This window comes from Channa argus, chromosome 16 (genome assembly GCF_033026475.1).
Source record: "Channa argus isolate prfri chromosome 16, Channa argus male v1.0, whole genome shotgun sequence".
Classification (NCBI taxonomy): Eukaryota; Metazoa; Chordata; class Actinopteri; order Anabantiformes; family Channidae; genus Channa; species Channa argus.
This window is the reverse complement of record NC_090212.1, coordinates 6,083,860-6,098,695: the sequence shown is the minus strand read 5'-3', so window position 1 is coordinate 6,098,695 and position 14,836 is coordinate 6,083,860. Positions and strand designations below refer to the sequence as shown.

The 14,836-nt window shown below is 37.7% G+C and overlaps 1 protein-coding gene across 3 annotated transcripts in view; it reads right to left on the bottom strand.

Annotated features, from left to right (window-relative positions):
- sntg2 (syntrophin, gamma 2) overlaps positions 1–14,836 on the bottom strand; it is a 68,164-nt gene extending 53,328 nt beyond the window's left edge. Inside the window, exon 1 of one of the 3 annotated variants that reach the window (XM_067480863.1) lies at positions 14,288–14,836. In XM_067480863.1, the coding sequence (XP_067336964.1) occupies positions 14,288–14,356 (69 nt within the window). In that variant the 5' untranslated portion in view covers positions 14,357–14,836. The remainder of the gene's footprint in view (positions 1–14,287) is intronic. The other 2 variants (XM_067480862.1, XM_067480864.1) reach the window with 2 other exon arrangements.

The window sequence follows — 14,836 nt, the reverse complement described above, 5'->3', positions numbered from 1 at the left end:
TGCTAACTGAGGATTGCTACGCTTGACAGACCCAAATAGTGCGGTTTTTGTGCCAAACCCGGTGCTGTAGCTGCATCTGCATGCTAATATCTGCTTGGGCTGCTCTTGAATTCAGAGATGCAGAAGTTACTTTTTGGTCCGTCTTATGGTTCGTGTGGGGGGGGGCACCAAAAAGGTGGTCAGCACAGCTTGGGTCATAGTTCAAGAGATTTAAACCTCTGACTTGCCCCCACTCCTCTTTTAGCAACCATCCCCTGGACATCCATGCAGAGCAGTTTTCCCACTATGATGTGAATATGCTTAAGCCTTTAACTGAGAGCACCTACAGATCCCTGTAGTTTTGGACCTGAACAGCATACAAATGGGTAAGACATAATTACTATTATCATTGCATCAGTATAGCTACAGTGCAGGTACTGTGACAATGTACAAGAAGAAATGGAGAATTGTTCAAATGAAGGGAAGCTCATGTTGCACTTTGATCAAATAAAACACCACAGGACAGTGTGACCATGTTTTGTCCATGCTCTCATCATAGGGCCTGTTCACATCTTGTGGTCAGTAAAGGCTCACCTATCCTAGTGCTCCATGTGGAGCAATTTAGAGATGATTAAAAAAATATATATATAGATTCTTCCCCCCAAAACTAATCTATTCTTGATCCCCAGCAAGTTTCAAAACTGTGGAAACCATCAGCGTTCTTGCTATATAGTAAAATAAAGAATTTGAGAGTTTGCTTTAACCGTGGTTGATTACATCTTGTTAGACTGGACGCCTGTTCTGAATATATTTAAACGCAGACTACTGGCTTGTACACTGTAATTTATTGTGTGCAGCTGACTAGATTTCATGAGGTCTCTTCAGTGTATCTGCTGTTCTACCAGAGCAAACAGCACAAGTAGCTACATTTTTATTTTTTTTTGGATAACATGCAGCAACATGGAAACATTTTTCATAAAAGTGAAATGTCGGGAGCAGTAGCCCCTCTTAATTGCATGAGGCAGCAGGTGCTGTCTCAACTTTTGCACCAAAGTACCAACACAGCTGTGGCTCAAATAGAAAGCAGTGAAATACACCGTTCAGAGTAGAAGAAATTGTATCAGAGACAGATATTACTTGACTTGGCACAACTGAAGCAGAAAAAGAAAAAAAAAATCATTGTATATGTTCAGTGGATCATTGAGTACCAGGATGCATGTTTTTTTTTTGTTTTTTTTTCTCCGAGCTAGAAATTGCTGTCAAGGGGCTTTGTTATTGACTATTTCTGTAAGTGCCACATTTCAAGTTCACTGGAAATGAAGCACCAGTGGCAGGGCCACAGCACTGTACACACACACACACACACACACACACACACACACACACACACACACACACACACACACACACACACACACACACACACACACACACACACACACACACACACACACACACACACACACACACACACACACACACACACACACACACACACACACACACACACACACACACACACACACACACACACACACACACACACACACACACACACACACACACACACACACACACACACACACACACACACACACACACACACACACACACACACACACACACACACACACACACACACACACACACACACACACACACACACACACACACACACACACACACACACACACACACACACACACACACACACACACACACACACACACACACACACACACACACACACACACACACACACACACACACACACACACACACACACACGTTTCCCTGTAGGACTAAAACAACTTCACAGATAAAACACAATTTACTCCTTTTCCAGACCCTGCACCATTACCCAATACAAATAAAGCATTTTGTTTTATAGCATTTTATTAAACCACATTTTTCTATTGCATCTAATTTACAGTGATTAAACGATTTTTAGATTCTCGGATAAAAGATTCACTTTAGATCTTTAATCAGCATTTGTTGTCAGACAGCTCATGAATAGTTTTACTGGCAGCCTAATTATTGTTGACAAGCTGTAGCTACAATACAATCTGGAAATGATAAGAGCAGCATATAGTGTCAAATGTATTCAGCACCTACTTACGTTCTCACCTTATTTTTCACAAGCTAAATGCTCCTACCACCATTTTTATGCTTATGCATAAGAGTTGCACACATACTCTTCTGAGTCCACCCTGATGTGATCAGCTGCCATCGTCACACTTTTGTTTGCTCTTGCCTCTGAAAGACCTGGTGAAATGGACTGGGCATCTTTATAACTATTTACATTTCATTTAGCACCACTAAGTTGGTTGTGGTGAACTACAACACATGTTGCCCACAACCAGTTGCATGTTTTGCAAAACATTACCTGAATGTTTTCTACAATCAGGTTGGATATGTGCACTGTACTGCATAAATATTTAGACTTAGATCCTCACCTTTCTATTTAAACACCCTCATGAAGGCCTACAATCCCTCTCACCAACGATGCTCCAATGTGGAACAGTGCCTGGGGGGCCCCAGAGCACACTGCAAAAGACCACGATGTTCCACAATGGAGGAATGTGCAAACTAATTCTGCTCAGTCAGCAACTCCTAATATTCAAAAGAGCAAGACTGAACTCTGCACCTTCCTACTACATGCTTTTTTTTGTTTTTTTAAGTGGTACAAAATGAAAAATTGGTCTGACACAATGGTCCCTTTCATGGCACTAAGTAAAGTTATATAATGTAGATGAAGTTTTACTGAATTCATAAATAACTGCATGTAGAATTTGAAACAGCCAAATCAATTCCAATCGAATCAATTGCATGGGGATCACATGAATTCAGGTGAATGTCTTAACACCACCTTCACAGTGCTGACATTTGAAGAGAAAGAGAGCCATCATAGCTTATGTTGTACAGTACGCTGAAGCCTTTCATTATCCTCCTGTGTCAGAGCACAAACTGCTCCACAAAAGAGCCCTGCTTCCACAAACAGCATTATAAGACAGTTAATAGTAAACCTGTGTGAACTTATTGTCCCATTAGCAGTTCAGCTAAAGGGTACAAGCTAAAAAGTTTGCTTAATAACAGGAAGTTGTTGAGATAGGGCTATTAATTCAAAATATCTAAGTTCAGATAATCAATCACTGTCCGTAGTTAGTCGTGATTAATCACAAACCAATCCCACATTTGAATAGTAAATCCAGTTTACCCACAAGCCATTCAAGTTTCTGATCCCAACAACTTCACAAGAATGAATTAATTTCCCCTGTGCTTCAGTCTATTCAGTTTGGCTGTAGTTGAAAAAACCTGCGATTGAAATGCACATGACTGATATTGTATGAACAGTCAGAAACCAGATTTCTTTGCACACTCACCACGGGTGCACTTTTTAAAAATGTGTTGCACGGATCAGTCACATGGCATCTGAAGAAGTCATCAAACCTGCGTAAGAGCTCAAATAAAACCTTAAGTCCCTAATCCACTTACAGCCCAGTGAATCACACATCAGGTCCATCAGTTTTGTTTAACGTTAATGAACCTCTCATGTCTTTCATACCATTTCAGTTGTGATTCATGCATTTTGATCAGTGCAAGTGTCTGAGCCATAACTACACATATTCCCCAGTCTCCTGTCTGGCTACAGGCCAGACTACAATAAAACCTCATTCATTTAAACCTGGAGGTCATTAATGAGCCTAAAATATACCAAACTGAAAAACCTCTTAATTATACACATTGTAAATTCTTACACATTTATATATATATATATATATATATATATATATATATATATATATATATATATATATATATATATATACATATATACACATATATATATATATATACACATATATATATATATATATACATATATATATATATATATACATATATATATATACATATATATATATATATATATATACATATATATATACATATACATATATATATACATATACATATATATATACATATATATATATACATATATATATATATATATATATATATATATATATATATATATATATATATATATATATATATATATATATATATATATATATATATATATATATATATATATATATATATATATATATATATATATATATATATATATATATATATATATATATATATATATATATATATATATATATATATATATATATATATATATATATATATATATATATATATATATATATATATATATATATATATATATATAATTCCACAAAATTAATTAACATAAATATTGAAATTTTTAGGGCCTGCAGGCTCAGTGGGTAGAGCCTCAGGTTGGGATGCAGGAGGCCATGGGATCAAATCCCACTATACCAGGTGTGGCCCGGCCCAGCCATCAAGGGCCACCTTGGTGTTGGTCCTGAGCTCAGATAAAAATGGTAGGATCACGGCGGGAAGGGGCTGCGGCGTAAAAAAACACAAACAAAAAAAACATGCCAAATCAACATGGGGAACACGTTCCACTGTGGCGAGCCCTGAATGGACAAGCCGAAAGCCGTTATTCTACTAACCAATTCCAAAAAATGAATGCAGAATGCAATGACTTGCAAAGCTCATCAACCCATATTCTTTTTACCATAGAACACAAACAACATCAGATGTTGGAATTTAGACAATTTATAATTTCATGGAAATATTAGCTAATTTTGAATTTGATGGTAGCAACACGTCGAAAAAGTTGGAAGAAGTGATGTTTACCATTGTGCAGCATCCCCTCTGCTTTTAACAACTGTAGACGTCTGGCAAGTGAGGAGACCAGTTCCGGGAGTTTTAGGAGAGGAATGTTGTCCCATTCTTGTCTGATGCAGGATTCTAGCTGCTCAACAGTCCTGGGCCTTTGTTGCTGCATTTCCTGTTTAATGATGCACCAAATGTTTCCTATTGTTGTCCAATTTTTGGACAGCTTTTTTGGAATTGGGGCCGTTTTACATTTTAAGTTAATTCAACTTAATGCGTCTGCTTGTCAGAACTTTTACTGTCAGAGTTAATGTCTACTTGAAGTCAACTTTAAAATAATTTGTTGAATGAATTTTTGAGACTCTCAAAACGTTGAGCTTTGTTTAGTTTACAGAACAAATGAAACAGTGTATAATTGTTGCCATTTTTTAAAACCTGTTAAATTAGGTCACATACACACACACCTACCCAACCACCACTGGCTGCAGTGGAACATGATGATTTTTTACAGACTTTAGCTTTTAGAGAGAGATATATAGAGAGAAAGAGAAAGAGTTTGTTGTGTAAAACACCAAGTTTGGTTGATCTTGCATCTGCATCCTTTAAAAAAAACTTCATTTTAAAATCAGAATGACAAAACAGAGGATGAACAGCAAAGCACAAATCAGTCAATTAAAATTATGTCAGTGTCAGCAATGAAACAGCTCTGGATGCACGGTTTTACATTTATATAGGAATGTTGATGTATCATCTAAATTTGCTTGGGATTTCTTTCAGAAAAGTTGTTATACCACTATCAGACACAGATGGATAAGGGGCACATTTTTATTTATTTGCAATAGTTAAAATGCATATTACTCTGGCTCACACACCAGAATTGCAAACACATACTGCATCATTTGCAGATGGTACGTTTGCATTTTACAAACATACCACATTCACATTTTAAACTGACAAACACCAAGCTGTGGCCTCTTGGTTGGAAAAACTAACATTCAGTGCTCTCTGGCAACTTTAAAGTAAAAAGATTAAAAAAATATTAATGGATTTTCCAAAAATCCATTAAAAACAGCCCAAAGGTACAGCTGCACCAATGAACATAATCCATCACTTTAAATGAGACAACTTTGGTAATTTCTCTTAACATGGCTTTGCCACACTGCTAAATACCCAATTTGGGGAGCTATGTTCACATCTTACAGTCACAAAAGAAAGATGTACATGAAACTCTCTCTCTCTCTCTCTCTCGATATCTATCTATCTATCTATATATATAAAGTAAGTTACTCCAGAACAGACCTTTAAATACCACTGCAATGATTGTTATAAAGCTGTGTTATACAATTGCACAAGTAAATGTCGTCTGTAATCTCATTTACAGTGATGGATTATGTTCATCAATGCAGCAGCACAAGCGGTTTAATGCATTTTGGAAAACAGCAGGAGCCTGTGACTCAGACATGCTGGTTAAACCTGCCAGTGTGGTCCACTAGATACATAGTGGTTGACTCTTCAGACCTCAAACTGGTTACACTGGAGTTAGTGAAACTTCCACTGCTTCAAGTGCAGCCTAAGAACCTCTGTTCATTTAGACTAAATAGTGACTATAGGAAAGACATTTTAAAAACACAAATGTGTTTTCTAATTTATAGTTACTGATCTTTATCACATAAATGTTTTACTTGAAGCAGCAGCCAACTTTTCTATTTGATCAAGATCATTCTTGTTTGGTCTTAATTTTGTCCTGTTAATTAAAAATGGATTAAAATTAGTTTGTTTTTTTTCTTAAGCGAAGGCTCTCTGAAATTCATGCATTTAGATTTTCATAAATGAATGTGAATACCCCCTTTGAAAGCTCAGATTCTACTCCTTTCCTCCGGTTTATGACACCACAAAAAAATCACTAATTTATGTGCAAACTGAAGAAACATTAACAGGGGTACACTTAGTTGAGTCCTGTGTAGGTGGCAGCCTACACAAGGTGATATACAGTATGTAGATGAATAAAACTATTTGACCCATCATGTTTGGCTGACTTACATGTACAAACAAAACCAATCAACATCTCCCTATAATCTAAACCCTATGGGCAATCTAATGAAAATACATTATTAGATTTATCCAGTAAAAGTGCCTTTCTAACCCTATAAAAAGACCTGTTGTGAGCAGGTATTTTGGTTGATAAATATAATTACATGCTTACTGTAATGTAAAGCCAGTATATTAAAGATTAGGTCAGTGATGTGTCAACTCTGGCTTTTAAGATATTTTGAGGCCAGTGTTGCGGTTTTGCAATACCCAACCTGCTGATGCTAAACACTGTGAAATGATGTCATATCTTGCTTATTTTAATGTAAAACATGGCATATACAAACCTTATAATTGATAGGTAATAAGACAAACAGAACTGCACTGTTATCATTGATTGTAGGATGTTATCATTTCTGAAATGTACAAAAAAATAATAATAAATCAATCTTTTCTCTCAAAATGAACTGTGAATAAAACACTAAACACTATTGTTATGTTATATGGAACCATGGACATGGAGCTGTAAGGGGTTTTGGAATCAAACTGTTACATAAATAAATAAAATTAGGGCTGTCAAGCAATTTTAAAAAAATTATCAAATGATTTTTTTTTTTTTTTTTTCAGTTTTTCAGAGTTCAGGGTCGACACAGCGGATCATTGTCCGCATGTTGATTTGGCACAGTTTTTACGCCGGATGCCCTTCCTGACGCAACCCTCCCCAATTTCTACCGGGCTTGGACCAGCACTGCACAGCTGGGGAGGGGAATGGGCTGTTAGGGGTTCAGTGTCTTGCCCAGGGACATCTGAACAAATTAATTGCATCAATTCTGAAAGTATTTTGAAATATTTCAATTCAAATGAATTCTGGCAAATGAGTGAATCAATGAACACTGTAATTGAAAGACTTCAAAAAAAGTTAACTTTAGAATATGCAATATAAAAAAAAATTAGTTCAGCCTAATATTCTGAGAAAACAAATTGCAAAATGCTTGTTTACCTTTAGGTTACCTGGGTTAATAGAGGGCGAATAATCAGCATTTTTTAATGTTATTCTGTGATCAGTTAATCAAAATTATAGAACCCTAATAAAAACAAAACATGTTAATCTGTACAAAAATTACGGAGTTAATGTACAAACCACTTTTTAGCTGGTTCACATTTACATAACACCTTTTCAAACGCAACTTACAAAGTGCTTTGTAGTAAAATACAACTATTAAAGATTATACAATTGCCTCATGATGCAGAAGTGTGAATAATGACATTTTTAGGAAATAACTGAGCAGTGAGCAAAGAATGGCTATTTCACTGCTTTATAGGTTGAAATGCTCATTGTCTAGATCTGGGAACCTCTAGAAGTAGTTGATTAAATCACCCAAGAGAGCTTTCTGGTGTGTGAAGATGTAAAAGATCTGAAATTACAAAGGGGCGAGGCCACGCAGAGAAATAAAAATTAATGGCAACAATTTGAAAATGATTCTGTAATGAACAGGGAACCAATGAAGCTTGAGGGATGCAAACATATAGAGCAGCACAGTAAACGGTTCTTGAGCTAATGATGGCAGGAATTGCTTTTTCAAAGTCTAGGAAAGACCTCAACTTTTGCCCACAATCTCAGCTGAAGAAAACAAGAATTAGCTTTAGAATTTATATTTTTATCCAGTTGAAAAATTACTATCAAAGCCCTTAGGTTAAAAAATAAAAAATTTCCCTGAGGTTTTAGAAAGGGGATCAGAGTCCATTGATTCAACACAGCCAGGATAAAAAACAAAAAACAGCAGAAACTCAGTTTTGCTCTCGTAGATATGCAGGAAGTAAACGGTCAACCAGGTTTTAAAGTTTCTAAAGCATTATGCCAATGTTTCTAATGTCTTATGCTCTCATACTTTCTGGCAAATAAATTTGAATGTTATCAGCATAACAGTGGAATGATTGTTCTCTGCCTTGCAGCAAGAGCATACCAGCTTTATTTCACTCCGTGTAACATTTGTATCAGCCTGAGCACATACCTTACAAGACTAACAGATAAACATCCACTAAACTCTGAGTTTTCTTTAAGATAACTGAGGTTTCAACTACAACTATGACGTCAAGTTATTTTGTCACTTATATGCACTTAGACCTGATATCAATTCATAATCGGTGACTGTGTGAAAATCCCTCCCTGTTCACTTATTCACTACTCCGTATAACGCGATGGTAATTGTCTTGTCTCCAACACAGGGAGCACTGCATTGTATGATTGTCAGGTGAAAAAAAAAAAAAAAAAGTCTAAATGCCATTTATATTTTTCTTTCCATTGTGGAAAATTCAAGTGCACCATATATAATGCACACTCAATATGTGGACAAAACTAACAAATTGTGAGTAAACACACACACACATAATACTGAGCTATGTCTCAATTTGGGGGCTGCCTGCGTCGAAGGTTACCTTTAAAGATCGTCGCATTTCAAAGGCTCCTTCAAATGTGGCCGACACAGTATTGTTTCCCCCGGCAACGAAGGCTCCAATGGGGGGGTCACCAAAATATGATACGCACTACAGTACTAAAAAGGTACCCACTAACACTACCTACCAATATACTGTGATACATACAGCATCATAATACAACCATGGTAGCCATTATACCTACTCTGATACTTTGAAGTTCTATGGTGGCGACTAAAGTATTGTTAGAGTTAACAGAGGAAGACTATGGTAGAACCGGAAACACCTGGTGTCCTGAGATGAAAGTCATCCATAGACCAGACTGTTTCATTTTCGGTTCTCATGGTCTACACCTGGGGTGCCCAATACGTCAATCGCGATGGTGGTGCAGGTAAATCACATGGAATTAACAAAGTAGCCGTCAGCAGATCATCCGTCCTCACTATGTAATTTGTCCCTTGATTGACGTACAGGGCAGCCAATCTGACATCTGATTTTTTTTTCTGACACATCGTTCATTGTGCATGCGCATGCATACAACAGCACAAAGTGCTGCAAAACTCTAGCAAGCTAGCGAGATAGCCTCCCATGCATTCCTGGCTGATTCGATTCTGTGCAAGTCATCAGAGTAAGGTAATGATGATAAATAACAGAGTTGTATTGTGCAATATGGGTTCATATAAAGTGCATATAAAGAACTTTCAATATACTAATAAATAAATAAATACATACATGTTTTGTATTTTTATAGTAGGTAGATCATTTTGACTTGGTCATTTTATAAGTAGCTCACAAGCAAAGGAAAGTGTGGACACCCATGGTCTACACAGTCTACAGAGGCAATACAGCCCAGAAACTCAGGCACAGCTAACGGTGCACTGCATCATGAGTAGGGGATGATTTCAGCCGAAGTTTTAAGTTCAACTTCAGTTCCCTAAATTATCATGGAAGCTTAGCGTGTGGTTATCAACATTACACAGTACATTGCCATTTAGTGTGAGTATGAAGTATTTCTGTTCACCTGACTACTCTGATCTTCTGCAATCATCCTTGTGATTAACAGAGAGGGATTATGAACAAAGCAGTCACAAGCCTGGCTTGAATGAGGTTGATGTTCTTCCGCTGGGAGAGGTAATGTGGGGTGAGGAACTAAGCTCAGACTTTTTACTCCCACACTTCTTTTATTCCCATATGAAGGACACATCTCTGGTATAGACACCAAACCGATTTTTTTGGTTGTTATTCAAGTGCAGCTGTTTGAAGTGCTGAGGGGTGTCCAAAACAATCCACTATCGTTTGGTGAAACGACAAGGTAAATTTCTTTATCTCTCATTTGAAAATAAATGGGGACATTAAAATGCATAAGTTTCCTGCCTTGAATCTAAATAAAAATGCTAATGAAATGCTGTGGGTATTAATAATGCAGAAGAGAAGTTTCCTTTTATTTGCTAAGCAAACATTTCAAGAAATGTGACAGCACAAGTTGTTTTGATGCATCAGGATTTATGACACTACATATCCTCTTGACATTTAAAAAATGAAAAACGCCATCTAATTAAGGATTTAATTACTGCCTGGTTATGTAGTTAGCTGAATAATAGAATACGACTGTGCATAATACTGTATTATATTTGTATCTTTGAGACTCATACAGGGACTAATTATAAGCTTTAAAAAAAAAAAAAAAAAAAAAAAAAAGGAGGAGACTAATTTCTGACAAAATACTGGGGTCTGCCCTTTGGCCCTTTTCACAACTCTCATAAGTTCCATGAGTTCTTGATATTACTTCATATGCAATAATTTGCAGAAGAAGCTATGTGTATTCATTTATATATAAACATTTTGGGTAGTGTCACTGAACATGTACTGCAGAATAGGGAAGAGATGCTTTGAGTCAAACATGTGCCTACTCACTCTTGGGTCATTAAATTACTCTCCATACATTAGAGAGCATGGCTCTATTGATAGGATGAAAATTTAATATTCTTTAAACATCAAAAGTACCTTAAATTCAGTTTTACAATAAAAAGTCTGATTACTTTGTGTCCTCTTCAATTACCTGAGTAGCGCTGGGAAAATGAAAACGTTAAAGAGAATACAAGACATGTTCGTGCTCCAATAGGACTGATTTGGTTAAAATATGATTGACTTTCTGAATACAAAAGCATCGACTTTCACACTCCACTGGGGTATAATTATGATTCTGCAGCTCCTGCCAAGAGAAAACCTCAGTGTATGACCACAGGCGGTAGAAAATTTTACATGCCATGCATGTCACTTATTTTTATACCTTCATAAAAAGCGACAAGCTGAGGTTTCCTAGTCTGATAATCCCACTGCATGCCTCTCTAATCCCCTCTGTAGCAATCTTAGTTTTGGATCGTCCTTACCTGCATTTTCTCTTTGTAAAGGTTATATTGACCAGCATGTCGATATCACCAACAGTCAGGACAATCCCATAAGGCTGTGTGTGGAATATTATTCCATCTTTGTAAATATCTTAGCCACAGCATATTTGCTCACACTGTTCTGACAAAGGAAACTGTCACACTTACTTCCCAGGAAGACTGGCAACGGATGCCTGTACATGAGAAGTACAAGCACAACACGTTTAAGTTTGAGTTACAGTTGCAATGAGCCTATTGAACAACCTTACATTTAACCTAGTTATAAAATGTGTTTACAACAGATTTAAAATAAGATGATAACAGTTCTGATTGAGAATAATTCTCCACACTGTGCCACTTGCCCAAGCAGGTTTTGTAGTAATGGGCTCATTACTGCCCCTTGAGGTCAGAGGGCATAAAACACCACACGATAACTGACAACTGTGGTCGGCGTGTTTTACCTCATCGGCAACAAGGCAAATTTCTTTAGTACATTGTGATACATGTGAATAAATGTCCAAATAAGCATTGCAAGTGCTACACACACAGTACAGACATATAACCACATACTGTGAACTCAAGTAACACAAAAGGTGAGACTTTACTACAAAGACTCAGTAGGGTGGAGATTAGGTCACTGGTTTTGCAAATGTAATGGTTAACGAAGCCCCCACGGGTAAAGAGCTGCTTCTCAAAGCTCTTCTATGGCACCATCTCCCACGCAGTGGATGACAGTTGCACTAAGAATCTGTGTTGCTGTTGTAATCATGATGTCTACCGAAACTTACACAGGGAATTTTCAGGGCTCCACAGAACAAAGGTACTGCATGAACTAGGACAGATATGGAGTCTCTCCCAGCATGGGAAGGCAGAAAACACCCTGCAAACCCCTGCCTGTCCATCACAGCCCTAATATACCCTGACATACAATTCAAACACACAGGCAGAGTAATGCACACAACTGCTGTAGGCACAGTGCTGTTTAGATTGGAGGAACCAGTCTACTGTATCCAGATGATTACTCCTAATAGCAAGCTGCCTTTGATTTACATCTGATGTACGATTGCTGTTACCTGGATCCCTGACAATCTTCCAACCAATCATGAGCACAACTAATTTAATCATAACGGTGATAATAAAAAGAGGAGTTGTGCCTCTCAAGGAGTTTCATGTAATTTGTGAGTGATTGGCAATCACGGAAAAAGACTCCGAACTGGCAATCACTGAAAAACTGGAGAAAGCAAACCTTAAGATTTTTAAAGATTTGTTTCAGGACCCGAAATTCATCGCAGGTCATTTTTAAAAACATAGAAAATAAAAGACAAAGTTGACATAAAATGTTTACAAGGGTTGGCATAAATTGGCTGGGGGAGAACAGAATCCAAGGAAATTAGCTGCATTGAGACAAAAAGACAAGATGTATTTGGCAAAGCACTACTTGCTTTTGTGGTCTGGAATATTCCAAGCAGGTAGCTATGTAATGCAATCACAAGTTTAAAATGATTTCTGCCAAGGTTAAATTAATATAACGTTTTTAGAACCTGCAAAAACCCAGTGTTTAATCACTATGGAAGCATAATCAAGTTTGTGCAGAACACCTGAGTCTGCACATCCGGAGATCATAAATGTGGAAGATGGAGTGAAAATCTTACAAGACCGTACTGGTTCTGTGCGAGAGTCTAAGAAAACACTGCTTACTGTATAATTTTAGCCATCTGTCAGTGGTAAATGCAGACTGGGATACGTGTGAAAACTGAACACACTCTAAGCAGAATTAGGCTGCAGACTTGTCCCCTCGAGGCTCAGGTATTGGGGCACATAAGACAACGCTTCATGAACACAGAAAGTGCCCAAAAAGACAGACCCCATGAGACTGATGAAATGAAGGGTGCTGTGGGTCTGGAGGAAGCAAAAACAGCTGGATCACATGTGGTAAATAATGGCTCATATAAAAAGATAAGTGAAGAGAACCATTAACAAATTATGAGACTGGAAAGCTACAGCAATGCAACATGACCACAGAAAGATGCAGCAGATAAGACTGACTCAGCTTCCACATGTGTTGGATCCTTACTTTAGGCAGAGCACATACAGGAAAGGCTGTTAAAAAAGGTCAACATCATTTGTTTTCATGTTCAAGTTACCTAATCACAGTATGAAGCCCTTGAAGCTCCATATACAAATGAAACTTAAAGAAAATAAAGTTTACACCATTCAGAGACACACTGGATGTCAAAATCTTTTCTTTTAACCAAGTAACGTTAACCCATTGAGACAATCAGTCTCTATTAAACGGTGAGTAAATGTAGGCTGAACTTGTAGGAAATAAAATGCTCACGTCTGTCCTGCCAGTCTTCCAGTCTAACATCTCGCTGTTTCACGTGCATTTGCTCCACGGTCACATTGCGTTGGTGGTATTTTAGAAAAGTTGTACTTTTTGCTCGTTTAAGATCGTTCTAGTTTATAGTGTGTATGCCGAACCGTGGAGATGTCGTTGCTGATAACGAAACGATTTATAAAACAAAACCAACTAAGTGACCACAAGTATTTAATATGCGATAAACATAAAACAGTCCGCTTTTTGAGGGAAGTCTGGGGTTCACTCCGTGCATCAAAGAAAAACGACGAATATGCGCTTTTTTGACTGTCTGTAGACAAAGCCCTTCTCATGGGATTAGTGCAAAATGATCTGTGATTAAAGTTGACATACATACATCTTTAGAAATCAATGTACTTGCCGAAGTTGGGACCGAAAGGCTGGCGGGTCGCTCGATCAGCTCAGGTTGCGGTTTCCCGGTCACATTCATTTCCCATAAAACCGCTTTTCTGTCCGCTGACTTCGTCCAGAGTTTCTCAAGTCATTTATCCAGCGACCGACTTGCAAGTGTTATTCACCGGCGTCCCGTTCACCGTCAAAGGCACACGGACAAACCATGTCATGAGCTTTGTGAGGCTTTTGGTATTATTGAAAAAGCCGGCTGCGACTTACGATTGCAACGATTTTACCTGCTGCAGGGAGAAAAACATGAAGGGCGGTCGTTGGCTGTTCCTAGGCGGCTCAGCCCTAAACTGTCAGCGCAGCACACAGCGGCTCCTCTGCTGCTGCTCATCAGTCTGCATGTCTCTCCACCTGCTGCCTGTCCTCCTTTTAACCATTTCTGCGTCAACCCACAGGACATTAACCCATTCACTTTCTGAGTGCACTTAATCAGCTTAAACCATAGCCATGTTTATAATGCGTGTATTGTGCTCTACACAACTGTGCTACCATGCAATTACAAAATTAG